This window comes from Hippoglossus stenolepis, chromosome 21 (genome assembly GCF_022539355.2).
Source record: "Hippoglossus stenolepis isolate QCI-W04-F060 chromosome 21, HSTE1.2, whole genome shotgun sequence".
Classification (NCBI taxonomy): domain Eukaryota; kingdom Metazoa; phylum Chordata; class Actinopteri; order Pleuronectiformes; family Pleuronectidae; genus Hippoglossus; species Hippoglossus stenolepis.
Genome location: NC_061503.1, coordinates 13190522 through 13217996, shown reverse-complemented (window position 1 = coordinate 13217996; position 27475 = coordinate 13190522). Strand labels below are relative to the sequence as shown.

The following is a 27475-nucleotide window of genomic DNA, read 5'->3' as shown; positions in this document are numbered from 1 at the left end:
CATGCTAATCACTATTGGACAGCTCCACACCCCCATTATGGAGATCACGGGGGGAGGAAGGAGGGTTGGAGGTGGGGGGTGGGCGGGCATCGGGAGCAGGACCAGCCTGGTGTGTTGGCTCTGCTCAGTCCCCCTCCTCAACAAACACACACACACACACACACTCTCACTCGTTGGGTCCTAACTGGACTCTCAGGGTCTGGAGCTGCACGACGGGGCTACAGGAGATCATTTCTCTCAGTTTAGGGATTAGCGGTCGCTCTTCGTGGCGATCATTAGAGGGACCTGAAAATTAGGCTGATCCTTCATACCCAGCTGTGCTGTCGCTGGGGGTTGGAGACGTGTATCCGAGGGAGGCCCCTTACCCTCCCAACCACCACCATCACCCCTCCTCCCTCCCCACTGACTGGGCCAGCAGAAGTGTCGGGCAGTGTCCTAAGTGTTATGCGGGAAACAAATCAACACTCGCCTCCTCTACAAAGAAGTGAGACGGAGAACAGTATTTTTTGATCCACTAGAACAACCTGTTGCATCATATTATCTTTTATTCTTCCCCAGAGCATGAATCCATTTTTCATTCTCCCCGCACAAGAGCTCATTTGTCTGTAATGAGGCATAGTTTATGCATTTATGCTAATTGGGGGCATCTAGGTGAAAACATTCTCGAGCCAAAATGTTATTAACAACTTTGAGACACTTTTTTTTTCATCAGCATTTTTTAAGGTTTCACACAGATGCGCTTTGAAAAGGACCACATTTCTGATTGGGCAAGATCACACTCCATGGCAGCTGGTTCATTTGCTTCTCAAGATGACAGATGGCAAAACACAAACACAAAAAGAGGGAGCCATGATTAAGTAATGAGAACGCCTGCCACAATAAGGAAACTACTTTTCCTCACTTTTCCTGCTCAACTTTTACTTTGTTCAACGAGTGCAAGGTGCGGAGAAAAAAACCAGACATAAAAACGCTGCATTTTTAATTTACATTTCACAATATGTTATCTGTTTCTTTTGCTAATGAGCCGTAGGCATTTTGAGAGTGTTTAACGCCGCTTTTATTGTGGAGCAGCGATCTACAAAATCTCTTTTCATTTGCCGTTTCGCATTAAATACGCTGTAAAACACACTTTAAAGTAGAGGGAGAGTAAAAACCTGACTTTGTGATATTTACCTACAAAAGTGAGTTCATGACCACAATGTTGTTTTTTTCCTGAATGCAAGGGGAAGTAGAATAAGTGGGGCCCTGGCCAGTGTTTTGCCCCGCAGATGGGCAGCAGTGTTTGTGAACACCAGTGTGGCAGTTGGCAGGGATTGAGAAGGGGGATGGGCAGATTGCAATGGCACATGCCCCAATTCAAATTATCCCTGGACCCATGCAGCAGTGGAGGACCTGCTGGGGCCCAGGGTGGCGTTCATTATACCCAGATACACAGGCAGGTTTGGTCAGAGCCTCCATCTCTGACACCAGATCCCCGTGTATGAAATCTGAAGCCTCCTCATTCACATTTCACCTGCTGTAACAGCACCACCTCAACGAAATAACGTTTAATCCGCGCGTATTTACCTCAAATTGTAGATTGAAGTAAATATCAAGGACTGACAGGCAAGAAGATTCTGAATGTACTGAAACGGGGTAAATGGGTAAATTGAAAACATTAAAAGTGTCATTAAGGTAATAAAAAGCGCGCCTGATGAATATGTAGCATAATTATAAAACAACTAAAAAGACTATTAAATGTGAATTAAATCAATTTGTACCAAATTACACGTGGAAAAATGTAGTTTTAAAGGAGCGGAATGTTTTCCTGTGAGATCTTTCTTATAGCTGCCTGTGCAGTACAGTGTGTGTTCATAATCTGGTGGGAAGTTACAATTATCTCTCTAATTACATCTGTATTACTGCATGAAAAATGAGCTTTCTGCCATTTCTAATGCTGTTAAAGAGCGAGGGGGAGCCCAAATCTAAAGACTGGGAAATTTAATGATCTACATTACATTGCTAACAACTACAGCTCCACGTCCTCGGGTATGGCGAAGTTAATTAACAGATTAGGGTGTTAGTGTATGATATCCCACAATGCCCTGGGTGAAATTGGCCAGTGCGAGCGAGAACCAGCCCAGCTCATTTTTTTTAAATTAAAATAAAAGTCTGGATTAGGAGTTAAAATCATTAAACACCCTTAGAAACTTCTCAAACGCCTAAACTCAATATGTTCCTGATAATTAGAGCTTCAACAATACATTATTGATTATTCTTTGTACTTTAAAAATGTATTTTAAAGGAGCTAAATGTTTAAGATCTTTCTTAAAGTTGTCTGTGCAGTACAGTGTGTGAGGTTTCAATGTTAAAGAGTTGGTGAATGAGCAAATGTAAAGACTGGGAAATGTAATGATCTACATTACATTGCTAACAACTGCAGCTCCACGTCCTCGGGTGTGGAGAAGTTAATTAATATTGAAAAAAATATTTGGAGTCGGAGTTTAAACACCAATAGAAACTTCTGTTACACTTGTACTCAATAGGTTCCTAATCATAAATAAATAAATAGCTAATTTGTCTTTTTACTCAGGGGAAAACATGTATTTGTAAAGGAGATAAACGTTTTCATGTGATATCTTTCCTAAAATATGTAGTAAAAATGTAATGATCTACATTATATTGCTAACATCTGCAAATCTTCCTTGGGTATGAACAAGTCCATTAACAGATTAGTGTGTCAGTGTATGATATCCCACAATGCCCCTGGTGATATTTGTCAGTGGGAGCAAGAACCAGCTAATTTTGTTACAGAATATAAAAGTCCGGATCAGGAGTTTAAACACCGATAGAAACTTATATTACACTTGCTAACTTCTCTTTTTACTCAGGGGAAAACATATATTTTTAAGGAGCTAAATGTTTACATGCCAGATCTTTCCTAAAGCTTTATCTATAGTTCAGTTCATAATCTGAGTTACAATGTGAAAGACTGAAAAATGTAATAATCAAAAATTATATTGCTAACATCTACAAATCTCTTCCTTGGGTGTGAAGTTAATTAACAGATAAGTATGTTAGGGTATGATATCCCACAATGCCCCTGGGTGGAATTGGTCAGTGAGAGCAAGAACCATCTGATTTTGTTAAAAAACTATAAAAGTCAGGATTTGTGTGTTTATGTCAGATCCAATCCCACATGATCAGTGGAATCCACAAACGCCCCATGGGGACTTCATGTGTTATGACATTAAAAAATAAAGACGTTAAGCAGCCTGGGGGGGAGAGAAACATGGAGTGCAAAGATAAAATGATCCTGATCGGTGGACATGTTGATGGAGGGAGAGTGAGTGGAGGTGGTGGAGGAGTGAAACTGACAATATGATGGTAGCATGCGGACTAAAGGGGCGACGGTCCGCTCCACTCCAGTGAAGTGGGGATGTCTACAGTGGGAGAAGAAGAAGAAGAAGAAGAAGGGGGAGGGTACCACTTTGTCACAGGCTGCTGTGTAGATTAACCTTTCAATTAGTTCTTATCAGCTCCCTGCTCCATGTCGCCGTAGCCTTTCCTCCTCCGAGGTGGTGTTGTTGTTTTTATTCTGTGATTTTCTCCGGGACGTCGCTGGGATGCGTCTCCGCACATTCCCCCGATTAATGAAGAGGAGTATCCGGGAGAGGAAGAAGCAGGGGGGGAAACTTGAAGAGAGGGAAATAATCGACGGTAAGCTTCCTCGTTTCTTCTTCCATACTTGTTCTATCCCCCGCGTGGAACTTGAGCCGTGATGTGTTGTGTCTCCTCGGCGGATCATGTGTGTCATGTCCTCCTGGGTGCACGATGGGGGGAAACGAGAGAAACACATGATTGAGGATCGGTGATGGAGGGAGACACTCTCTCCCCCGGCAGTCGTGTTAACTTGTATTCCCTCCTGAACACCTTCCTCCGGGGCTCAGTGTTCCCCCTCATCGGGAGGTGGTTAATGATAAAGAGGTCATGCCAACACAGCGCGTTAATTCCCCTCCCGCTACTTTTATTCCCTTTATTCATCCCATGTTTAATGTTTACAGAGAATTAACATCTCTTCTTGTGTGTGGAGGGGAAAAAGGTGGAGGAAGATAAAGACGAGGAGGAGAAAAAAAAAAAAAAGGCGATAGTGATACACTCTTGAATCTGCTGCTGGGAACGTGTGATTCCGGTTTTCGGAATGTTTTCACTTTAAAGCGCGTTTTATTTCTCTAATGCAAACACATGATAGATTTAACAAACAGCCAATTAAAGTCCAAAACGATCTAAATCACTTTCAAGTGTAACCAAGTGTTTCAAGGAGGAATCCGAGTAAAGGTGGCCCCGGTGTTACGCCACTTCCACATGAGGTTAAATACTCATCTGAGTCAATCAGAGACCGGCACTTTAACGCTCGTTACGTCCCATTTGAACGTTGATGGGTAAATAAAAACAAGTTGTGGTTTGCGGGGGCGGTAAAGTTCGCGTAACGTGCGCGAGTGATCTCGCTCGATCACCGGAGGCACCTTAAGAGGCGGGTCGAGGGGGTGAAGTGACAGATCGCGCAGCCAGTGGCGCGCCGCGTGCACTGCGCTCATACATAAAGATTGACATGTGCTCCATCAAACCAGAAGTCGGATCTCGCCCTCGCAGCCAATATTGAAGTCGCAGGGGGGCGGGCCCATTAGCGGTAGGTACGGGTTTAATGAGACTCCATTGGATTGTAATCAGCGTCATGTCGGATTCATGTAAACTACAACATTGTAACAAAATGGCGACTGTTTAGGTGACAATCGGTAACGCTCGGCGGCGCTTGTCATCTGTCGGCTAGGACTCGGCGCAGCTTGGACTCGGCTCTTCGTCGCAGCGGTCGCCACCGGGAATCGTCGGCTCGTTACGCGGCTGTGATCGGTTGGTAACGGCAGCTGTCACCGGGAGGCTCCTCGCGCTCGCTGCTCGGTTCCTTCGTAGCGGACGTCGAGCTGTCAAAAAAAAAAAAAGAAAAAGTCGCGTGTGGACGAGTAACGGTTAAACTTTACGTAGATTCTGCGCCCTTTTTTTGATTTTTCGCGTTCGCTCCCTCGTGTCGCAGATTGAGAAACGTCGCGGTGGAAATAACGTGCTGCGAGTGTAAGTGTTAACTTTGTGTGTGTGTGTGGGGGGACATGTTAAAAAATATCTGACCTGCTCAGGAGACGGTTTCTACTTTTTCCACCCGGAACTTCTGCCACAAGTTTCTGCTGCCACCGTGTTGTTTGCTGCTTTTTGAACCGAACCGAGTCTGTTTAGGAACCGACATCTGCTTTTTTGCTGTGTGGATTATTACTGTCAGGCAATGGATTAAGTCTAATTTCTTCAGCAGCCATGACAGCTCCTGCATCTGTTTCTTATCCATCTGTTTCTCGTGTTGTAGCACATCTTAAAAGTCCCGCATTCCTCCAGCTTAGCTTTTATACCCACTTTAGAGAATGTGAATAATGAGATCATTTACATGAGAGGTCGCTGTTTTGAAAAAAATGCACATGACCTGTTTGTTCTTTCTCTCTTTTTTTTCAGGTTTGATGTTGGATTGATTCAATATAGCTGCACTTCAGCTGCTAACCACCTTTCGGGGAATTACCTAGTGCCAACTTTTCCTCGAGATCACCGCCAGACACCCAGGATTGAGAGGACATGCGTGGATGCTGGCGTGGAACATAACTTTTTGACCTTTTCACCAAGGATGTGGATGTACCCAGTGTTCAGCAGCAGAAAGGGGGAACCTGTATGGATCACATTTTTGTGCGTCTAATTGTTCAACCATGGTAAAACTTGCAAACCCTCTGTACACGGAGTGGATTCTGGAAGCAATACAGAAAATCAAACGGCAAAAGCAGAGGCCGTCGGAGGAGAGAATTTGCCATGCGGTGGCTACGTCGCACGGACTGGACAAGAAGACCGTCCTTGAGCAGTTGGGATTAAGTGTTCACGATGGCTCTATTCTCAAGGTTACAAATAAAGGGAGCACCTCCTACAAGGACCCGGGAAATCCCGGAAGAGTTGGATCAATCCCGCCCGCAAATGTGTCTGTGCCATCAAAGGAACCTATATGGAATTCAAGCGATCTGCGCCATATCGATTGGAATAAAATACTTAACAGGGCCATTGAGGGCCTGGATGATAACCACGGCTCCTCGCTGAAAAACATCGAGAGGTATCTGAGGAACCAGGACGACCTCTCGAACATTGTGGATAACCCTGCTTTCCGGCAGAGGTTACGGCTGGCGGCCAAGCGGTCGGTTAACAACGGCAGGTTGTCAAAAAATGGACCCCGGTACAAGCTCAGCCACGGCGGTGTCGATCCAAGGGGCTCCAGGTGTCTAACTACGTCCCCCTTGGTCCTGACGTCAGTGACACTCCTCCCCCATGAACGAGACCAGGTACACACACCCTGGCCTCTGCATGGTCCTTCCCATGTCACCCTGTGTCTTCTGTTGCTGTCAGGGAGACACCCCAGTGACCACAGCAGTTAATACACTGCTTATTACTGTGTTATTGATCTCAATCTTCTCATCCAACACATCCTTTTGTGTAGCGAGAACTTTTCTGGAACTTTTACCAGTGGTTCTTCTATGGTAGCACCACCGAGGAGGCAGGGCGGAAGTTAAATCCACCACTAGGAGGAATGTTATTGAAAGGACAACTGCGCTCTTAATCTTCTGGTCTCTAGCTCGGTGGATCAGAAGCAACGCCATCTAGAGTGTGTGTCCCTTTGGGGCTGCGTTTCTCTCGGCCTCTATAATAAGAGAGCTTGGATAATCAGAAAGTCATGCTGACAGTGTGTGGTAGGCAGTCTGCTGTAGGCTTCCCAGAGGTTATGTAACTCTAGCCTAATGACCTTAAGGGATGTGGCTGGCTGTCTTGTGAGTTGCAAAGCGTTAGTGAACAGAATTGGGATATTTTATTGGTAGTTTGCGCGGACACAAACAAGCGTAAACTAGTCCTGACGAACAGGGCCGAGGAATGGGAGCTGGAGTATGTGTGGCAGGACAGATTTTTTTTCTTCTCAGGCTTCATGCAGCTGTTATGACCTTTGTGCTAACTGAGATGCCCCAGAGAGGAAATAAAACCATATAAACAAACTTCCAGGTTGCATTGCTTCCGCTGCTTTGGCACCTCGGGGTTGGTTTATAGTTTACAGAGATTGTGTTTCTATTATAGTTCGCACTTGGTTCGCAGGAGAATGTGTCATGGAAAATTGTTTTGTTTTGTGCGGCCCTTTAAGTGTGGTGCACAGTCATCTCGGTAGTTTGTTGTGAAGTCTTTTTTTGGCAGCTCGTGTGTTGAGACTGATGAAGGTGAAGTGCAGTCTAGTAGCTTATGCACAACTTATGCAGCCGAAAGTTGCTCGCAGCACTGTCGGCCTGTTCCCACCAGTTTCGCAGCGAATAATCAGGAAGTGACACCTTGATTCTGCAGCCACAACTGTGACAGTGTCTGTGGTCAGGCCAAAAGTGAAACCGAGATGTGTTTAGAGACACGGTGTCCTGCGCCGGTTCTCATAGCAGAGGAAAGGGCCTGCTGTTTTCCATTTGGAACATTTCAATCTATTGCTCTGGGGCTGATGACATCACCTGGCCCGGCGCAGGTTTACCATTCACTTCAAAAGGATGAGACGTCGCTGGCTGTTCAGCTGCTGAAGCCCAACGTGTGTTGAGAATAAGAGATAGTTTGAGGTAAAAAGAGCAGTCTTGGTTTAGAGTTTTATTAGATTCTGAAGAGACTCTGGCAGGAACAAAGGGAAGGAATGAGAGTTTTTTTTTTTTTTTCCTGCTGTGTTATGCAACCACTTGAGCTCTCTCTCTCTCTCTCTCTCTCTCTGTTTTTCTCTCTCTCTCTCTCTCTCTCTCTCTCTCTCTCTCTCTCTCCACCGGCAGTGTTCTAATAGGACCCCACCCCCTCACTCAGGACAGCCTGCTCTTTTGAAGCAGCGTAATTTCCTGTAATGTACTTAATTTAGAATCCCCAAGTAAATCATCAGCGTCTCCTCAGCTGTGTTTATTTCTCTATTTGCACATTTTCATGCCGTGCAGATCGCAAATTGCTATTGGTTCTAATCACCAGACCTAAGAATATTCCCTGATTGAAATTAATTCTCCGGTTCCTGGATTAGACGTCATGGCGCAGTCATTGGAGACAGTGTTATGAAGTGAAGGCTTTCACTTGCCTATCAGCCCCTGAGCGTTTCATCAGCAGAATGCACAGGCTGCACATTAGCACTGATGTCTTATTCATTCCGAGCTCTTTACACAAGTTTTTCTCACTTGTATCTATAATTCTCTTGTACAAATCATATTTATGACGTGCGTTAAACACAAAATCTGAGTTTTAAGACTCACTGATTTCCGTTTGCCTCCAGGCTACATAGTAAAAATGACATGTAGTTTCTGTACATAACAAGTAGTAATCACAACCCTGAGGCCTTGTATTCACATGCCTTTGGCTGTATTTTTTTTTTCTCAGTGATGAAGTACAATGACTTGTGATCAAGGACAAATACTAATATTTCTTTGTGGCTGCCACAAGTGAATGTAGTTTGAACTTTCATAAGCCTTTTAATTGACAGACCTTGTGTAGTCAAGTTAACAAAACGTCAGGGTTATGAGTTGGGCTGCAGCTAGTAATTATTTTCACTATTGATTAATGTTTTTCATTAGTCCATAAAATGTCCTAAAGTAATGAAAAGCACATTTTACGAGCTCTACGAACCAATGATGTCATCTTGGCTTGTTTTGTCAGACTAAAACAGTCCAAAATCTAAAGATGGTGACTTAATAGCTAAGAGAGAGAGAAATGAACACATTCAAAGGGCTGAAACCAGAGATTGCAACTTGATAAATGACTTAAATTCTCTGTTGATTCTCACAGTTGTTTACTTTTTGCCAAACATCCAATTCTTTCAGCTCTTGTGGGATATGAATGATACTCAGGACCACCACTGCTCTACAAGTTTGCAGTTGCAGGCTATGTATTTAATATTTCTCCCGTGATGTGAGACAGAATGAAAATCACTGATGACTCATTGTCTGAGCTGTGGCTCAGCTGTGTTATAACCGAGAGGTGGTGCCTCATCACAGCAGCATTTTTGGTGTTTTCGTGCCTGTAATCACATCCCTGCAAGCAGCAGTCAACTCCCAGTGCTAGTGCCGCTTTCAGATATTGACCTGGCAGGTTGGAAAATAGAGTAATCATTGATGTGGCGGTGAACTGCTTCCCCTTCACTGCAACAACTAATTGATACAACAGCAAGGAACAATGACCAAATTCACAGCGAATCCCTGCTGCGTCTCTCCCCCCGGGGTTCATTTGGATGGTGTGACAGGTTGTAAAAGGCGCTCCTGTCAAAAACAAAGATCTCCCTTAATTAAACTGTTGGTCTGGAAGAGGTCAGAATCAATGTGGATTTAGAGGTCACAGATTTGGTGGAGGACTGTGGTGATGATCTGCGTCATAGAAAACCGGGAACTAATTATGGGCATCCCCAGAGTGCCCTTCAAAGCTGCACTCAATTGTCGAGGCCTTAGTGTGTAAACTGATGATGAGGTTGGTTATTTACGGTCACACCCTGTGAGCGTTGTTTACCGTTAAATTCAGGAAAGGAGGCAGCCGCTTGTTTGATGCTCCTCTAGAGGCTTGGGTATATGATCTAATATTTAAAGGGACACCCTGTGAATCCCATAATGCATCAGTCTGACAAGTGTCTCACAGGTTCTGACTGGCAACTGAATGAGGGATGACACAAAGTTTTTTTTCCCTGCGAAGTCAGCCTTTCTTCGTTTTGAGTAATCAATGAGAAAATCCTCTTAAGCGGCGAGCTCATATTTTACTTCTGAACTTTTCCCTAAGCCCTTAAATGAGTGTTTGTTCTGAGACTTGCAACATTTACAGTGGATCATGGCAGCAACAATGAGAGGCACGTTTTATTATTGAGGTAATTTGATTACATGCTGGTTAATCCTTTCAGACTGGAGTGCGAGCTTTAAGAATTGGATTAAGCCCTTAAACTATGATTACTAAGATCACTTACCCATTCAGATGTAATGGATAAAGGACGTGGATCTAAAACGCAGCAGATCTCTGAGGATGAGATTCATTTATTATTCATTTCAGTCTGTGAGAACTCAACTCCTTCTCTTTTTTTCCCCCTTCATTCTCTGAGCTTATGCTTCTAGTTCATATGTTTGAAGCTGTTTCATTAAATCCACACACTGGTTTTTATCTCCTCTCCATAACCGGCAGTATGTCTACAGTGAGCTCAAAAAATCCTGACGAGATAAAATGTCAGAAAAACAAACAGAGCCCGTGCCCGTTTCTGTTTTTTAAACAGTTTGTCTCTGTTTGTGTTCCCACCCAGCTCCGGGTCGACCCTATCCCAATATGCAGTTTCTGTCTTGGAACGAAAGAGTCAAATCGGGACAAGCGGCCAGAAGAGCTGCTGTCCTGTGCAGACTGTGGGAGCAGTGGTAAGTCGCCCCGCAGTCACTCACTCACCAGCAAAGCATATTATTCAAACGTGGAGCCAAATGTTGCCGGTTTTTAGCTTCTGTTTGCTTGGAATCCTTTACACTGTCGACCAGATTCTTATATTTTGTAAAATATGATATCGTTGTAATCCTATGAATGAAGAGAATAATATGGAATTATCACCCAGGCTGAATGATAAATCTTAATTTTAGAATAGTAGCAAGAAGGGTAAATAAAAATAGAATGTCAAAATATCTATAGCAGCAGTTTCATATCAACCATTTTATTGCTTTTATGTGGTAATATTAAATGGTGACTTTTCAGGAAATTCACTTGGCTAAATATTTAACCAATTTGTTTAAAATGTCTGAAGCCTCTCAAAAATCAAAGCACTTTAACTTATTGAAGCCCTACAAATTCATTATATTAAGGTGACGTAACCATTAATTTTAAGTGATATTAAAGCATCCTTAGCAGTAAGTCTAGAGACAAATCAGTGATTATGGACACATTTCTGTCTTGTGACGATATTGAGTTATTATCGTCATATAACCGAACCCCGGCAGCATCAGTTGTCTGCATCAGTCAAGCAGATGTTACATTCTTACTCCACATTTTTCACTTCCCTTTAAGGGATTTATTGGGAGAACAGTGTTCAGATTGAGTGTTTGAAGGGATGTAAATTGCTTGCAACCCTCAGTGGGCTCAAGAAGGGCAGATGCTCCGTAAGTGGCCATTATAGAATCTGAAATCATTTTCGCTCAATTCAGATTCTTCTTATAGCGTGCACCAGGCGCACTGGATCAAAAGATCAACCCTTTTCCCTGCACAGATTGGTGGCATTTCCTTTACAGTTCTTTAGTTCCACACAAAAAGCGGCTAACCCCCCATAAAATTACCTCTGCCAAGGAGTCATTTATGTTTGAACAATTATTTTAAATGCCGTAAGGAATTGTTCTCCTGGTGACATTTTTATAGCTCAAATTTGACTAAGTAGTGTCGAGGTGGTTTTCATTAACCGCTCCTAGTGTACACAAATTGTTCTGACTGTAAAACAGCTGTTTTACAACCATGAGAGGGAGCAGGGTGAGGGGGAAGGCGAGCGTTTACATGACTTTCATGGATCGGCTTCCATTAGAATGAGTGCTGCTACTGTTTCTGCCTCGTTAGGATCAAATTATCTGTAATTAGCGGCTCAGATGTTTGATCATACTGTTTTTAGGCACAACTTGTGGCGGGGGCAAAAGTGTGTTGCGGACATGAAGGCCCACCATTGTTTTCGGTGTTGTAATATGTTAATATTTAACCTGCCTGTGTGAATAAATGGAAAGTCTTAGTCTGTGACTCAGTGTCGGTGAAAGTGTGTCAAGCTAAAATGCATTTCTGATTGCATCTGAAGGGCATCCATCATGTCTGAAGTTTTCCCCCGAATTAACCTCAAATGTGAAGAGATTACGGTGGCAGTGTATCGAATGCAAAACCTGCAGTTCCTGTCGAATACAGGGGAAAAATGCTGTAAGTATAACGTTGCATACATCTTTACTCACACCCTTTTTTGTGTTGTTGGCTCGGAGGTAGATCTCATTTTGTGCCTCCCTGAGGATTTTCTGGTTTTCCCTCAGATTTTTAAAGCCTCTCTTGTGCACAATTGGGCTTATTTTTCCAAAAGACTTTAAATGACGGGAGGGGTGTTACATGTATGCAACAGGGACATCCCTCACACATGCCTGCTGTTCCCTTTCAGGACGAGATGCTGTTCTGCGATTCATGTGATCGGGGCTTTCACATGGAATGCTGCGACCCACCGCTTTCAAGAATGCCAAAAGGTGAGGTGTTTACACTGTCTGGCTTCTCTGTTTCCTCCTCCGCTGTCAAATCAAAGCCTTTTCTTCACAGACGGCCGTTTGGGGCTGTCACTCAGCACACTGTGAGGCTGCAGTGGCTTATTAGGAGCTTTGCATGCATATCAAATTATTCCAGCATCCCCGGGGAGATTTGCTATCTCTGGATTACAGGACTGACCCCACAGCGCGGCTTGTAATGATGGTGCACGTACTGTAGTAGGACATTTGGCAGGCAATTCATACAAGTCACATAGCTTTGCTCAACAGTCTGACACGAAGTCTATTCCTCTGGACAGAGAATTGACCCAATGTTTTTCTTATGGATTTTCGCTTTGTGCTGAGTAATTGATTGTCATTGTGAGCTGGTGGGATTCTCGCCAGTTCGCGGTATTAAAGGAGATGTTTCAAATGAATATACTGTATGTCCTCCGAATTGATGAAACTAACCCAAACGATACTCTCTGTGTTTGGACACCCTCCAGGAACCTGGATCTGCCAAGTATGCAGGCCAAAGGAGAACGGGAGAAAACTGCTGCACCAGAAAGCCGAACAGATCAAACGTCGATATGCAAAGCCAATCGGAAGGCCCAGAAATAAGCTCAAACAAAGAATGTAAGTGTGCAGAAATCTGTAAGAACAGGCGCTCCTGTTGAAAATAATGAGATGGCACTCTCTCTGACTTCTTTGCTAATAACCGGGAACACAGCAACATTCTAAAAAGAAGTTCCACGGGGTCACAAATACAATTTTCAAAACAACCCCCAGGTTAGCCTGACAGTAAGATGATTACCCCATTGTACCATTGTAAACATCCAGCGCAGCTTACAGGCTGGCTCCGGGGTTCAGCTTGGACCTGATGCTGTCGTGTGCTGTGTTGTGAGTTTCCTAATCTGAGCAATTACTTTGGTGAGCACAGTCACAGATAGCTGATAGAAAATGATGGTCAAAACTCCCAAAAATAAGACCCTGAATGTAGCGAACTCACCAAGCTGTGAAGAAATCAAGAAACAGGGAAATTCTAATCATAATTAGTTACTGACTCCTGACACTTCACGGAGTTGTTTTGGATGACAGTGCCCCTAAAATCTCCAAAACATTTCTCTTACAGAAATAAAGAAAAAGCTCAGAGATCGAAGTTCGACTCAGATACTTTATTTAAGTAAAGCAATACCACAATGTTAAAGTATTGCATTATTTTAAAAGTCCATTATGTGCAATTTTACTACATAAACCCATATAAGTATTGTAAGCAATCTGCATTGAAGCCATTATTCATACCCCTTATTCAGCGTGGTCCCTTTTTAACAATATGCTGTGATACATTACAGTGTTAGATTAATATAATTGTGCAAGTGCAATGTTGTGGCAGCTTTTCAATGTTGCAGCCGGTAAAGGTGAACATCTTTATATAGTGTTAGGAAGGTTTATTAATCATATTGCACCATATTTCAGATGTTTATCAAATGTTTTATTTTTTAAAGTCTTAATCTGCAAAGTAACTAGTAACTAACTAGTAACTGTACATGTCAGATGAATGCATGGGAGTTCATAAAGGAGCGTGATATGAAAATACTTGATTAAAGCGCACATACCCCAGAATTGCTGTTGACTCGAGCTGCTTTCAGACATGCACTGAACTCCACAGCTCCTCCACATTTTCTCCGGAGCTGGTGCATGTGTGAACGCAAATATCCGAGTGAGACGCTCCACAGTTTCTGCGGACTTTCTCCGCCTGGCCTGATAGTATAATGTCCGTAGAAATCCAGGAGAATTCTCAGCGCGACAGGCGCAAATAAACAAAAGAAAACTAATATCTCCGGGTGAAAAAGCGTAGTCGTACACGTAGAAGACACCAACGAATGTCTCTAGAGAGTTTGTGGTGATAAGAGCCGGTGTCTGTGTTGTCAAGAAAATCACGTGATCTCTGCAGCAGAGGTAATGCGTCACTTCCTGCCTCTGCTCCACCTCTCGCCCGAATAACGCGTAGAATTCGATACTGTTACAAACGTGTGTGTGCAGAGAACCTCCCCCTGTGTTATGCATGTGTGAAAGGCAAACTGCGGATAATTTCCGTAGCCAATTCTTCGGATTTTACCCGCAGGTCATGTCTGAAAACGGCTCCAATGTGCTTATGCAAGTGAGATTTGACCTTTTAAAACACACTGTCTGTTGTTGTTCTTGTCTTTGCAGCTCTCTAACCCGTGGTGACGGCTGCATGGTAGCACTTGGAGGAAGGGGGTCACCTGGTAGGGGTCAAAAGATTACCGTCTGTTCCACACCTTCATCTGGTCATGCTGCATCTGTGAAGGACGCCAGAGACAGATTGGCTGTTGCAGACCCCTGTTGTGCGGTCAACGCCACCCAATTCACCACTTCCACCCCCACCACCACCACTCTACCCCTCACGCCCACCTCCACCCCAGCTACACTCACCGTTAACAAGAAAACCAAAGGGCTTATCGATGGGCTTTCCAAATTCTTTACCCCTTCTCCGGTGGGCCGTCGCTCGCGAGCTGTAACCGTCGAGTCCCCCGCCAAACAGTTAAGCTCTCGAGACAAGGGTGCGCCCAAACTGTCCAAGCCCCCAGAGCTGTTTACCTTCGCTGCTGACGCCACGCAAATGATAACCCTCTTGTCCTCTGCACTTCCTCCGGCACCTACGCTGCCGGGATTTAGCCCCCCCTCGCAGGTGTCCAGCAGCTCCACCTCTGCTAACTCGCCCCAGAGCTCTTCCAGCCAGTCTAGTGTTCCTTCCCTGAGTAGTCTCTGTAATAGCAGCCAACTGAAGGGACTATTTGACGGACTTTCTCACATTTATACTACTCAGGGACAGTCGCGGAAAAAGAGACTACCTTGCTATGCGCCGCCTAAGCGCATGCATCATAAGCAGGATTCACCTCACGCATCCAAAACAGGGCCCCAGCCTCTTGGAAAGAACGAGTTTACTAAAAATAGGTTACACTCCACATCTGCGGGGCCGGGCCGACCCAGAGGACACCCATTTAAGATGGTCAGTCGTTTCAAACGTAACCCCTTCCTTAAAAAGCACAGGACACTAGGCAGGCTGAGGTATAAAGTGAGCCCTCAGAAGGGACCCCCCTCGCCAGGAAAGGGAGACTTGACAGACGGAAGAATTAAGCCTGAGAATAATCATGGTAAGCAAGGCTCGAAACTCCAGCCAAGACCTGCGTCTCCTCACCTTTAAGTTTCTTCTTTGTTTTGTTTTTAAAGCTTAACACTCGCAGTTATTATTTTTTTTCCAGACTAGAGCTAATCTTTTCTTTGAGAGGACACCCTCAACACTCTAACAGACTACTAATCTTCTGCTTAATTTGAATTCTTTTAGTTTCCTAACCCAGTTTCGTTGCGTTTTGACTTGGCTGCGGAGTTTACGTGGCTTCCATCCTCTCGCCCGTTGGCTTTTTGTCATAGTGCATGGCCCACTAACCCCCTCATGCTCCTTGCTCTGCTCTTGACCCTCTGCTGTAGTGCCCACATTGTGATCACTACATAGTAGAGGCTGTAGTCACATCAGTGCTCCTCCTCATCCCACCCTCACTCTCGAAATCACTGTCTCCACTCAACCTCACTTCCAGTGGTCATTACACACATACAACCCAGTGATTCACCCACCCAAGTTGACATGATGATTATAGCCGGAGGTGCAGCAACCCTTACATTTCATCGTCTTCAGGAGTGAAGTCACAGTTTAAGAAATCACACGTAGGAAAAACAAACGGCTATATGTTTCAAGCACTTCTAAACAATATACGGCACAAACATACTTACTGCAGCAGTACATTTCCATAAATATGTTAATGACAGATCACTTCCACAAGTAATGGGTTTTTGTTTTGGTGGTTAAGTCATGGTGTTGATGTCTTTCATAAAATTACTGCCTGCTTTCCAACATCAGTTGCTTTTCATGTCGACACTTGCTCTCTTCACTGCATCTGCTTCTTAATTCATGGGAAACTGTCTTGGTGGATGACTAAGCACATGAAAGCGGTTACGCAATTAGAGTGATTTAGTTTCACTTCATTACATTAGGGATTTTCATATAAACATGCAAAGATGATACATTATGAAATTCCTCAGAGACATGGCCTCAAACAGGCTCAGCAGCAGCACTCACAGTATAAGCACATTTGCATAAAATGCATTTATGAGATTATTCAGCCACGGCTGCTTCAAACAGGCCGCTGCTGATCTGCTATCTGATGGGTTGATGTTGTGTTATTGTGCTTGTAACAGGCCACAACGGGGACGTGCGCGTGAAGCAGGAGGCCCAGACGGACTTTGCGGCCATGTCCAGAGACCACGTCAGAGAGGAGGACATTGAGACGTTCAAGTGTGTCCAGGAACTCGCCGCACAGGTGAACAAACAAGGCTGACCTTCCTCAACATCAACTGCCGTTTTAGGCTGAACCAAGCAGTTTGCAGTTTTGTTTATTTTTTGAATTTTTTGAGCTACAGTCAGTTGACATGGGAAATGCAATATTTATATTTAATAATAATCTCATTCATCCTCAGTTATATCCACGTCTAATTCTGTCAGGTCAGCATTAACAGCTGAGTTGTTTTTAGTAACTGAGCAGTTTGAAAAGTTAAGGATGCTGGTGGGTGAGACGGGTGACATTATTATGTTATGTATGATAATAAACTTTATTTATATAGCACTTTTAACTATTGAGTTAAGAAAAAGGTGGGGGACAAAAGTAAGTTACACACAAAAACAAAACACAACTTGTCCCAAACCTTCTAAAAGCTTTGGGATTTAAAAACAAAAAAGTAAGAAGATATTTAAAGGACAGTAAAGAAGATACTAAGGCCTTATTCACGAGTCAGAGCCAGCAGAGCCCAGACACACGGGGGTTAGTAAGTTCTTGATGTACTTTGAGGATTCATGCCATGATTACCAATAAATAATCTTTTTAAATGTTTTCCTAAAAAGGAAATTTCTCCTCAAACTGTTCCTCATTTCAGTAGCCTCAAGAAAAACATAATATTTCAAAATTCTATATTAATCAAAGATTTAATATACACTAGTGACACATTTTGGTTACATTTAGTTTCATTTTCACATGAGATCTGTGAACTATAGTTGATTTGACAGTTTATATAACAATAATAGAAGCTGGTGAATAGAGACACTATCATTGAATTATGTGGGTCACTATATTTATGTTTTTGTTCCATCTTTTCGCAGAGAACTGGATCTCTGGTGAACACAGACTCCTTGCGTTGCCCTGCCGTTATTGAATTTGGGAAGTATGAGATTCAAACCTGGTATTCGTCGCCTTACCCGCCTGAATATTCAAGGTAATGTTGATTCTTGCACAACAATTTTAATGCCAGTTTCTTTCCAACATCCTTTTTGAAATAAAATATCTATTCATGCTGAAGTACAAACTGCAGCTCTCCCTTTTGTCTCCACCAGATTACAAAAGCTTTATCTGTGCGAGTTCTGTCTGAAGTACATGAGAAGCAAAAACATTCTCCAGAGGCACACAAAGAAGTGTGGCTGGTTCCACCCGCCAGCCAATGAAATCTACAGAAAGGACAACCTCTCTGTATTTGAGGTCAGCTTCCCTTCACAGCAATAAAGCAATAACTGTATGCTGCATGAGATTCCACTGAATGGGCTCTGGGAGGGAGGAGGAGGAGGAGGAGGGAAAAATGGGAACGGTTTGAACAGTGTCCTCTTGCTCTTTTTTTATTCCGTGCTTAGGTTGATGGAAATGTCAGCAAACTATTCTGCCAAAACCTCTGCCTGTTAGCCAAGCTTTTCCTGGATCACAAGACCTTGTATTATGATGTGGAGCCGTTCCTCTTCTACATACTTACAAAGAATGATGAGAAAGGCTGTCATCTTGTGGGCTATTTCTCCAAGGTAAGAGTTACAGAGTGATTATATGGGAAATGAAGGAATACCACACATCATTTTTGAATGGCGACACAGACTGACCTGTCCATTGTTGTATTTAGCTTTATTCCCACAGTAGTGCTTAAGTGCTGAGTCAGTTAATGAGTCATAACAGAAACACCAACTATTCACGTCCTCCAGCCTCTCAACTGTGTGGATTTGCTACTTAATCTATATTACAGAACTTTAAATTGGATATTGCTAGGTTTTGAACTGTGATACTGCTTTCAGACATGGGGCTGTATGTGAGAACACTGTTGTTGTGAACGCGTCTGACCTGGACAATCTCCTGCGGCGCTCGTCATATGTGACATAAAGAGTCGGGAGAAAGTCCGCACTTGATTGTCCAATCATTTTGCAGAGTTACTGTCTAAAAACAGCTTTAGTTAGACAAAGTAAAACAATTTTAAGAAGAGTTTTTGTGTTACGATGTATATTTTCAATTTTATGTTATATTTAAAAAATATAACTGTTAGATAATCAGGAAATAACTTCCAGATTAACTTTTTAAAAAAAGATAGTCATATTGTGTCCATAATTCAGAACCGAGTAAACCTCTTAGTGTGAGCTCATCACAGTGTGTGTGTGTGGTGTGCACGTGCATGTGCACCGCTTTAGACAAGGACAATGGCAGGTGCAGTAAATTGCCAGCTTCAGCAGAGCTCTGACATACTTGATCTGTTTCTCCTTCCCTCAGGAAAAGCTTTGCCAGCAGAAGTACAATGTCTCCTGCATAATGATCATGCCTCAGTACCAAAGGCAAGGATTTGGAAGGTTCCTTATTGATTTCAGTAAGTTCCTTAATGCTTTCTTAGACCGCTGGACTGACTTTTCTTTTTTTCCTCTCTCTCTCTCTTTCTCTCGCTCTCGTTGGTCTTGACAAACAATTCCAGATTAAGGGGTGAATTTGTTGCTTGTGGCAAGGTGCTGTTATTTGGTTAAGGCTTTGAAGTGACCTAATCAAGAGTATTCGAGTTCAGTGCTCAGGCAATCACAGCAGATTAGCCCTGATAAACATTACATTATGGCTGCATACATTATTTGACGGCCAATAGCATTTCAGCATCGCCTGATGCTCCTCTTTCTTTTTTAGTCCAGTAAATGCAACACATACAATATTTAAAGCCTCGCAGTCCACTTATGAAAACAGTCGCTGCCTTGAGTGGATTTCTGTGTTCAGTGTTTTTCCTTCTTTTTTTTTGTCATTATAGGCGTTTTATTATTTCCAAGAGTTGTCTCTTTGCTGAGTTTGTGTGATGAAGAGAAGTGGAAAACGGAGCGAGTGCGGAGAGGGAGGCAGGGCGGTAATGGAGCATTTGATTTCCTGTTCACTTTGGGAGCCATTGAGACACAGAGATGCGAGAGGATCTGTGATATTGAGAGTGTGCTGATAACAAAGACAGGGATTAAGGGAGACTGAGCACAGCTGAGTTCTGAGCTCTTTGAAGGCTTTATTGGAAAATGTAGCTTTGGAGCTGGAAGTTGTTTAGATTAAGCTTCTCTGTTATATTGGACTGTATTAAAGGAACACTTTGTCTCAGGTAGCTGTGAGAGCACAGACTTAGTGGGCGCTCATGTAAAAAAAAAAAAAAAAAATGGCTTCTTTCAAATAATAACTCACCCTTAAAGCAGCTCTTTAGTGTTATTAATGATAATATACTTGTGAAATCACACAGAATGAAACATTACTGTTTTCAATTAATTTATTTGAATATTCATCCCTAAGTGTTTGTTATCACAGGCTCCTCTTCTTAGCTGTAGTAATGAATATTGTGATGATTACTGGAATATTATGTGTTCACTGTTTGGTGATTAGATTTGCTTGTTTGGTTCTCGGTAGTGGGTGCACATTAAAAGGCATTAATTAATTTATTGCCCGCTCATAATGGATGACCCTTGACAGGGCTGCTATAAAACTAATTAAACACAGATACACATTAGTATTAGGTTTTTTTTCCTTGTACGTTATCTCTCCTAAGTGCAGTCTCTTGTGAGCAATGATATCCAGCTGCTTCTCTGTCGCTTTGCTTCCTCTGAACTCGCCTCGTTCAACCTGCTCTGTTGCCCTTGACAGCGTGTATCACAGCATCTGACAGAGGTTGAAGGGGAGAAAAAGTGATTGCCTCATCTCCCTTTATACTATTTGAAGGTGAAATCCTAAGCAGGGTTCAGTGTCACATCCCTACATGAATATGCAATCCATAATGGTGGGGGTGTATATCGAATTGCAGTTTGAAATAACCCGGCAGCAGCAGCGGCGGCCTCTAGCTTGACTAAAGCATTTTGTTTTTGTTTGAATTGTGTCTTTTTAGGTTACCTTCTCACCAGGCAAGAAGGACAAGCCGGCTCCCCGGAGAAGCCCCTGTCAGATCTGGGTCGCTTATCTTACCTGGCATATTGGAAAAGTGTCATACTGGAGTACCTTTATAAGCACCCAGATAAACACATCAGTGTTAAAGGAATAAGCAGGGCCACTGGGATGTGTCCGCACGACATCGCCGCTACTCTCCAGCAGCTCGGCATGATTGACAGACAGGATGGCAGGTCAGTTTCCGATCCGCAGTCTCCTTCAGCCGTCGCTGCCATTTCTGTACGCTGTCTGACTTATCCAGGCCATCGGGTATTTTTAACAGCGTATCCATTAATGCCGCTGAATATTGACAGAAGTAAGTCAGGTTAAGCACCCCCAAGGACACGGAGCACCTGGTGTCCCAAAGAGTTCGTCTTTGTACTCATATTTAACCACATATCACCTCCTGTCTGAGTTATTTCTACTCTGGCTCGTTCTTCTGCGGACACAAACTCACGGGCTTTTCTCACTGTGATGCAGGATTGTGTTGATCAGAAGAGAGCGGCTGATCCAGAGGCACAAGGAGACGCAGAGGGCGAACCCACGTCAGACCGACGTGGACCCCGATGCCCTACGCTGGACGCCCTCAACGAGTATCAACGCTGTCCTGTCCGAGGAGGAGAGGGAGGCAGAAATGGATGTATGTTACCTCGTTCAATTATCAGGCGCCAGTTATTTGGTTACACATGCCTGCAATGCTGTGACTGAATGTTTGTTTGATGAGCTAAGGAGTTCAAATATAGGGCATTAATGGGAAAAGCATTCTCACTGTCAGCAGGCATCTAATGTTGTGCAAAATTGCCCTAAATCAGTTACCTACATAATTAATAGTGCTGAATATTCCATGAAATTCAATCTTTCCACGGTTGCTTAATGGAAATGTTTCCTCCATGACGGGCCGACATCCAATCGGCACGCTGCTTTTATTACCAGGAGAAACCTACAGTGATTCATTTGTCATGATGTTAATTCCAATCTCTTGTTTTCCCATTAGCCTCATTGCTCAGATGTTGGAGCCGTGCGTGCGCCTTTCCCAGAGATAATGCTTCTTGTCTGTTTAATTACCAGGCTGAGCGGCTGAAGGAGCAGGCCAGTTGCTGGGAGAAGGAGGAGAGAGAGGGCTACATGATGACTCACGGTAGCAGACAACCTCTCACAAAGGTCCACTGCAAGGTCCCCTACAGGACGTATGAACGCCGCCCCGCGCCTCCCTGGAACAGGCGCATCCAGCAGTTGCAGGAAGTCAGCGATGATGAAGCGGATGATGACGAAGACGAGGATGACTCCGACGTCTCTGATGGTTCACCACCCATCCTGACAAAAGCCCATGCGATGCTCGCAGCCAAGAGAAAGGTGACTTTTATTGTTTGTTGACGTGATTCATCTTTAGCACCAGAGGAAGTTGCCCTTTTTTCCCCTCTGTGGTATTTCCTCTGTGGTTATCTGGGATTTTATTCCATCACAATGTGGAATTGAATGTATATCACAAGATTTTTTCCTTCATTAGGGACCATGTTGTGTACTCTAGTGAGATGGAAAGGTTTGATAAATATTCATGAATTCACTGGAGGGTTCAGTGGCTTCTTCTTGTCATCTGCAGCCTCCCCGCGTGCCTGCAGCTGTAGATAATAGATTGTGTTTTCACTGCTAGTGTCGAGACTGTGCAGGATAAACCTTGTACTATTGTCAGTGGTCATGGTTAATTTACTGCCCTCCTCTATGCTTTTCACATCTGTTCTGTTTATATGGCACTGCCCCCTTGTGCTGGAGATAATATTACAGCCAGCTGCGTGGTGTCAGGGAGACCTTATCAGCAGAAACTGTATGGAAACCAGAGGAGAATGACAGTGGCTGTTGGGGTTTATTTCAGTGCATTAGTTACAGTATTGATTTCGCATTCTTCTTGTGGAGGATTTCGGAGGAAGAGCGGTTGAGTCATAGTGAGCCGGTGGGAAACAACTGGAGAATGTAAAATATAGACTGTGGTTTCTGCTTTCTTTGCCTGTCTCATTTGTGGTTTTCCACACTAGTCTGCATCGCTCAAACGTTTAGTCTAACAGTGCGGTTTAAACGTTTTACATTCAGCACAAAAGCCTGAATGAATTTCTGCTCTATCCTCATGGAGGTCATCCACCTAGTGCCCTAGTTTTTCAGTCTGCAAAGCGAATTTCACGAGGTTTTACTGTGTTTTCACTGGCTGTTCTTGTGTTTGTGTTTCAGAGAACCATTGTCCTTAAGAAGAGAGGGCGTAAGAGAAAGAGAATAAACAGCAGCGTAACAACAGAAACCATCTCTGAGACGACTGAGGTGCTGAACGAGCCCTTCGACAACTCCGAGGATGAGCGCCCTATGCCCCTGCTGGAGCGGACCTGCAGAGTGGGCGAGAGGGAGGAAGAGGAAGAGGAGGAGGAGGAGGAACGGAAAGACAAGCAGCCGATAATGCCAATGAAAAGGCGGCGAGGTCGCCCGAGGCTGGAGAAAAATGCACGGAAAGACAATCTTGAACACTGGAATGAAGGTATTTGCATCTTGAGTGTCATAAAAATACCCATTATTATTCTACATTGAAACCATTATTATTGAAGTGTTTTATTTCTCGTAGAATTATTTTATAGCAGAATGTTCTCTCTCTCTGACAAAACAAAAACAATGTGGTTTTTTAATTGTTATTTTTGTTCTACAGGAGCTGACGTCCTCTCTAAGAGACCCGGCAGACCCCGTCCAGTGAAACGGAAGAAAGGCTGGCCCAAAGGAGTGAAACGTGGCCCTCCCAAATGGAGACTAAAGAATGAACGAAAGATGGGCTTTAAGCTCAACCTTTACACGCCCCCTGAAACCCCAATGGAAGCGGAGCAGCACCACATTCAGACTGAAGAAGCAAAAGATGAACCAGACCAGGATGTTGCCGGCACAGACAAGGGCAGCAAAGCTGGCAGAGGCGTGGCCAGTCCAGACATCATGTCAGAGAGGCTCCCCTCTGAGCCCTCGAGTCCCGCTGACCATGCCTCACAGAAGTCAAGCTCCCCTGAGGGATCACCCGTTGCTTCGCAGGTCTGCTCACCTGCCGCTTCGCCTGGCCCCTTTTCCCCCCGGCCTGACGACAGAGGGGATTCCCCCGAACCACCTGAAGACGAGCAGCAGGAGAGTGAACACGAGCAGGAGTTCCCAGCCAAAGATGCGGAACACAGCACACAGGGAGCTGTATCACTGGAGAATGAGAACGAGGAGGATGAGGAGGAGGACGAGCAGAGAACTCTAATGGAGGATCAGGATGCGGATGACGAAGAGGACAGTCACACTAAGACGGAAGCACCTGAGAGCAGCAAAGCAGAGTTGGAACAGTGTTGGAAAGAGATACCTGAATGCCCCCCACCTTTTTTAGATCCAAAAGAAGACAATGACTCTGAGCTGAGTCAGCAGGTTTCTACAGTAAAATGTAGTGATGAGGAACAAGCTACCGCTGCAGAAAGCATCCAGGAGACAGCGACTGACACAACAGTAGCATCACCACCATCTGAAGCTGTAGCAGTGGCTCCAGTAGCAGCCGTAGACTCTGATAACCCTGTGGACTCTGAGTCAGAGGAAGAGAGCACGCCGAGCCCTTGTCCGGATCAACCGCCTTCTCAGAGCGCAGAGAGGCAGACACTCAGCCCCGTGCTGAGGGAGGATCCCCCAATCTGCGCTGAGATTGACTCAGAGACGGCCCAAGCTGTTCAGTCCCTGACGCAGGAGACCGAACGAGAGACTGTGTTCCAAGAGTGCGTGGAGAGCCAGGAGCCCTGCAGGAGCCTGCAGACCTACACCCACGTGGCCCAGAGCCCCCAGCTCACCTCGCTGGATGACTGCCCTCAGTCAGACCACAGCAGCCCCCTTTCCTCCGCGCAGTCCCATCCGAGTCAGTCAGTGCGCTCCGTTAACAGCCCGGCTGTCTCCATCCTGGAGAGCGGCTACACTCAGATCAGCCCCGACCACAGTGCCATCTCAGTGCCCTCGCTCCACAACATGGAGACGAGCCCCATGATGGATGTGCCATCCGTCTCAGATCACTCGCAGCAGGTCGTGGACAGTGGCTTCAGTGATCTGGGCAGCATCGAGAGCACCACGGAGAACTACGAGAACCCCAGTAGCTACGACTCAACCATGGGGGGCAGCATCTGTGGGGCAGGCCCCTCCCAGAACAGCTGCTCCTATGGCAGCATCCCCCCCAGTGGCCTGGCCCAGAGCAGCTGTGCCGTGAGCCAGCAAATGGCTGCAGTCAACCCCGGCAGCTGCGGCATGATTCAGCAGAACAGCCTCAGCTCGCCGCCCCACTGCAACGTGAAGTCGCCACAGGGCTGCGTGGTGGTGGAGCGGCCTCCCAGCAACAGCCAGCACAGTCAACACAGCCAGCGCAGCCAGCACAGTCAACACAACTCCCACAGCAGGCACGGCCCACACAATCAGCACAGCCAACACAATCAGCATGGTCCACACAATCAGCTCAGCCAGCACAGTCAACACAATCCCCACAACCAGCATAGTCACCACCACAATCACCACCTGCAGCACAATCAGCTCAGCCAGCACAATCAGCACCCTCAGCATAGTCTTCACAATCAACACAGTCAGCACAGCCAGCAGCAGCCCATGGCACAGTGCGCCATCCCCACCAACTTCACCACCACCATGCAGCTGGCAGACATCCCTGAATCTGGTAACCCCAACTTCGCCCTCTACGAGAGGATCAACCACCAGGGGGAGTACGGCAGCGGGCACTACACTCAGTCGTCTGGACTGAGTCTGGCCAAACTGCAGCAGTTCACCAACACGTTCATCGACCACCCTCACTCGCTGCCTTTCAACCACTCGGCCTCACACCCCATAACATCTTATGCAAACACGCCCTCGCTCTCAGCGCAGCACTCCAGCCTGGTCTCCTTGTCCCAGACCCCCCATCGAGTCCCCAACCCACAGGTGCAGGCCACCATGACCCCTCCCCCAAACCTCAGCTCCCCGCCGCCCATGATGCTGCAGCGCAACATGGGCATCTCGCCCTCGCAGCGGATCCAGCCCCAAATGGCCTCCAAGAGTCACATCTCTGCACGCTCCAAGTCGGCCCCACTGTCGCACCACCAGCAGCAGATGTACGCCAGACCGCCACAGACTGTGGCCATGCAGGCGCCATCAAGGACGCTGGCCGCCATGCCGCGCATGAACATGAGCATGAACATCATGCCAGCGCCCGCCTACAATGTCAACTCCATGAACATGTCCTCCCTCAATGCCATGAATGGCTACAGCATGAGCCAGCCCATGATGAACAGTGGCTACCATGGCAACCATGCCTATATGAACCAGTCACCCCAGTACTCTATGCAGATGGGCATGATGGGAACACAGCCATACCCCCAGCAGCCCATGCAGGCTCCACCACATGGCAACATGGTGTACACTCCAGCTGGTCACCATGGTTACATGAACACAGGCATGTCCAAGCAGACCCTGAAAGGGCCGTTCATCAGGCGGTAACTCTCCGCAGGACCAAGCTGGTTCCTCTCACGTGCATTTTGCTGTTTAAAGATGCACTGATCTGGCCTTGTTTTATTTTGATTTTTAATTTTTGTTTTATTACTTAAAAACCAGCAGCAGCACTTGGAAAGAATGCAAAATTTTTTCATCGATGAGTCAACTTTGAAGCTAATGTTTAAAAAGTATTTTTGTTCCTCCAGATGGGAAGCCTTACATCATTACGATGAAAATCTATTTAATTAGTGTTAGTGTCTCTGATGTGTCTTTTAGAGTTGGGCGGGTTCGGATCTCAGACGTAGAGATTTCATCAGTGCTCTTGCAGTCGTGTAGCAGCCTCAAATGAAGCCATTTAATGTGCCTGCTACAAGTGGAGTTAGTGGCTGTTTGAACCTGTTCAGTGTACCTGTCTAACAGTGCTGGCAATTAGTTTGTACTATACTCATGCCTTTGTATATTTAAATTATTGTACTTATTTTGTAAAGTGACAACTAGCATGCTTCAGTCTCTGTTAGTGACAGTGCATTGAGTAGTACTGTACAAGTGTTGTGCTTAATAGCAAGCCATTTTAAAGATATCTGGCCTTTATTAGGTTTCCCTCCACGGGGAGAAAGATGAAACTATATTTTGTTAATTCTAATAATGTAAAGAAATGTAAACTTAGTCCTGTTTTCTGTTCTGGTTTGAGAGGTTTTATTGCTATGTATGTATAATTCTGAAGTCTTTTTGTAACAGATCTCCTTGAGGCAGCTTTCTGTTTAATAAAGCAGACTGATTTCTGTCAAAAATAACAAAGCATATCTCAGTGTTTGTACCCAGAAAGATTCTAAAACATTTCAAAATGTCCAGAAGTGTGGCAGAATTTAAAAAGAACTAAATGATTATAACGACAAATAACGAGAAAGAAAATATAAATTTAGTCCAAAGTCGATATTTTACATAATGCCTTTAAAAGCTACGTTTTCATTCCATCTGTAGATTTGTTTTCTATCTTTATAAAATGTTGGATTTATATTTTACCGAAGTGTAGAAGAAATAGCGCCTGTGAATAGACCAAACTAAGCTAATGGATTGCATGTAAAACGCAACTTGTACTTGTGTTTTTGTTTATATTGCTCTTTTGTAGCCTTTGTACCTGTACAGAGTTGCTGGTAAGAAACGGGGGGGGAAAATACCTGGCTATGTGCACAAAAATGGGACAGAATGACATTCTTGTATTTATGACTTTTCTCCTTTTGTCAGTCACTTCAAATGCTGTACATTTTAGCATAAGAATAAATTATGATTGACCATGTACCTGATTGTTCTCCTTTTAATTTGAAGCAGCCAACGAGAACGCAGTGCTAAATGTTGAATTTGTGGGTAATT

General features: G+C 44.7%; 1 protein-coding gene across 4 annotated transcripts; it reads left to right on the top strand.

Annotated features, from left to right (window-relative positions):
- The first annotated feature begins 160 nt into the window (after window positions 1-160).
- On the top strand, window positions 161-27401 carry kat6b (K(lysine) acetyltransferase 6B). 4 transcript variants are annotated; one of them, XM_035145432.2, is made up of 17 exons: window positions 161-3699; window positions 5536-6398; window positions 10373-10481; window positions 11882-11997; window positions 12227-12308; window positions 12809-12938; window positions 14517-15481; window positions 16581-16702; window positions 17536-17648; window positions 17767-17908; window positions 18058-18219; window positions 18950-19043; window positions 20565-20796; window positions 21083-21242; window positions 21671-21955; window positions 22823-23120; window positions 23286-27401. In XM_035145432.2, the coding sequence occupies exons 2-17, from the start codon at window positions 5781-5783 to the stop codon at window positions 26108-26110; spliced, it is 6453 nt and encodes a 2150-aa protein (XP_035001323.1). In that variant the 5' UTR covers window positions 161-3699; window positions 5536-5780; the 3' UTR covers window positions 26111-27401. The 4 variants fall into 4 exon arrangements, with proteins under 4 accessions (XP_035001323.1, XP_035001322.1, XP_035001325.1 ...); XM_035145431.2 differs by lacking the exon at window positions 161-3699 and adding an exon at window positions 3747-5109; XM_035145434.2 differs by lacking the exon at window positions 161-3699 and adding an exon at window positions 3751-5109 and having other exon boundaries at window positions 14517-14572.
- The last annotated feature ends 74 nt before the right edge of the window (window positions 27402-27475 follow it).

What these genes read in the sequence shown, in the direction of transcription:
- kat6b (XM_035145432.2), top strand. Translation starts at nt 5,781, where the DNA reads ATGGTAAAACTTGCAAACCCTCTGTACACGGAGTGGATTCTGGAAGCA. An exon ending in TCCCCCATGAACGAGACCAG is followed by an intron (nt 6,399 to 10,372) that starts GTACACACACCC and finishes GTTCCCACCCAG; the next exon opens with CTCCGGGTCGACCCTATCCC. An exon ending in TGCAGACTGTGGGAGCAGTG is followed by an intron (nt 10,482 to 11,881) that starts GTAAGTCGCCCC and finishes TTGCATCTGAAG; the next exon opens with GGCATCCATCATGTCTGAAG.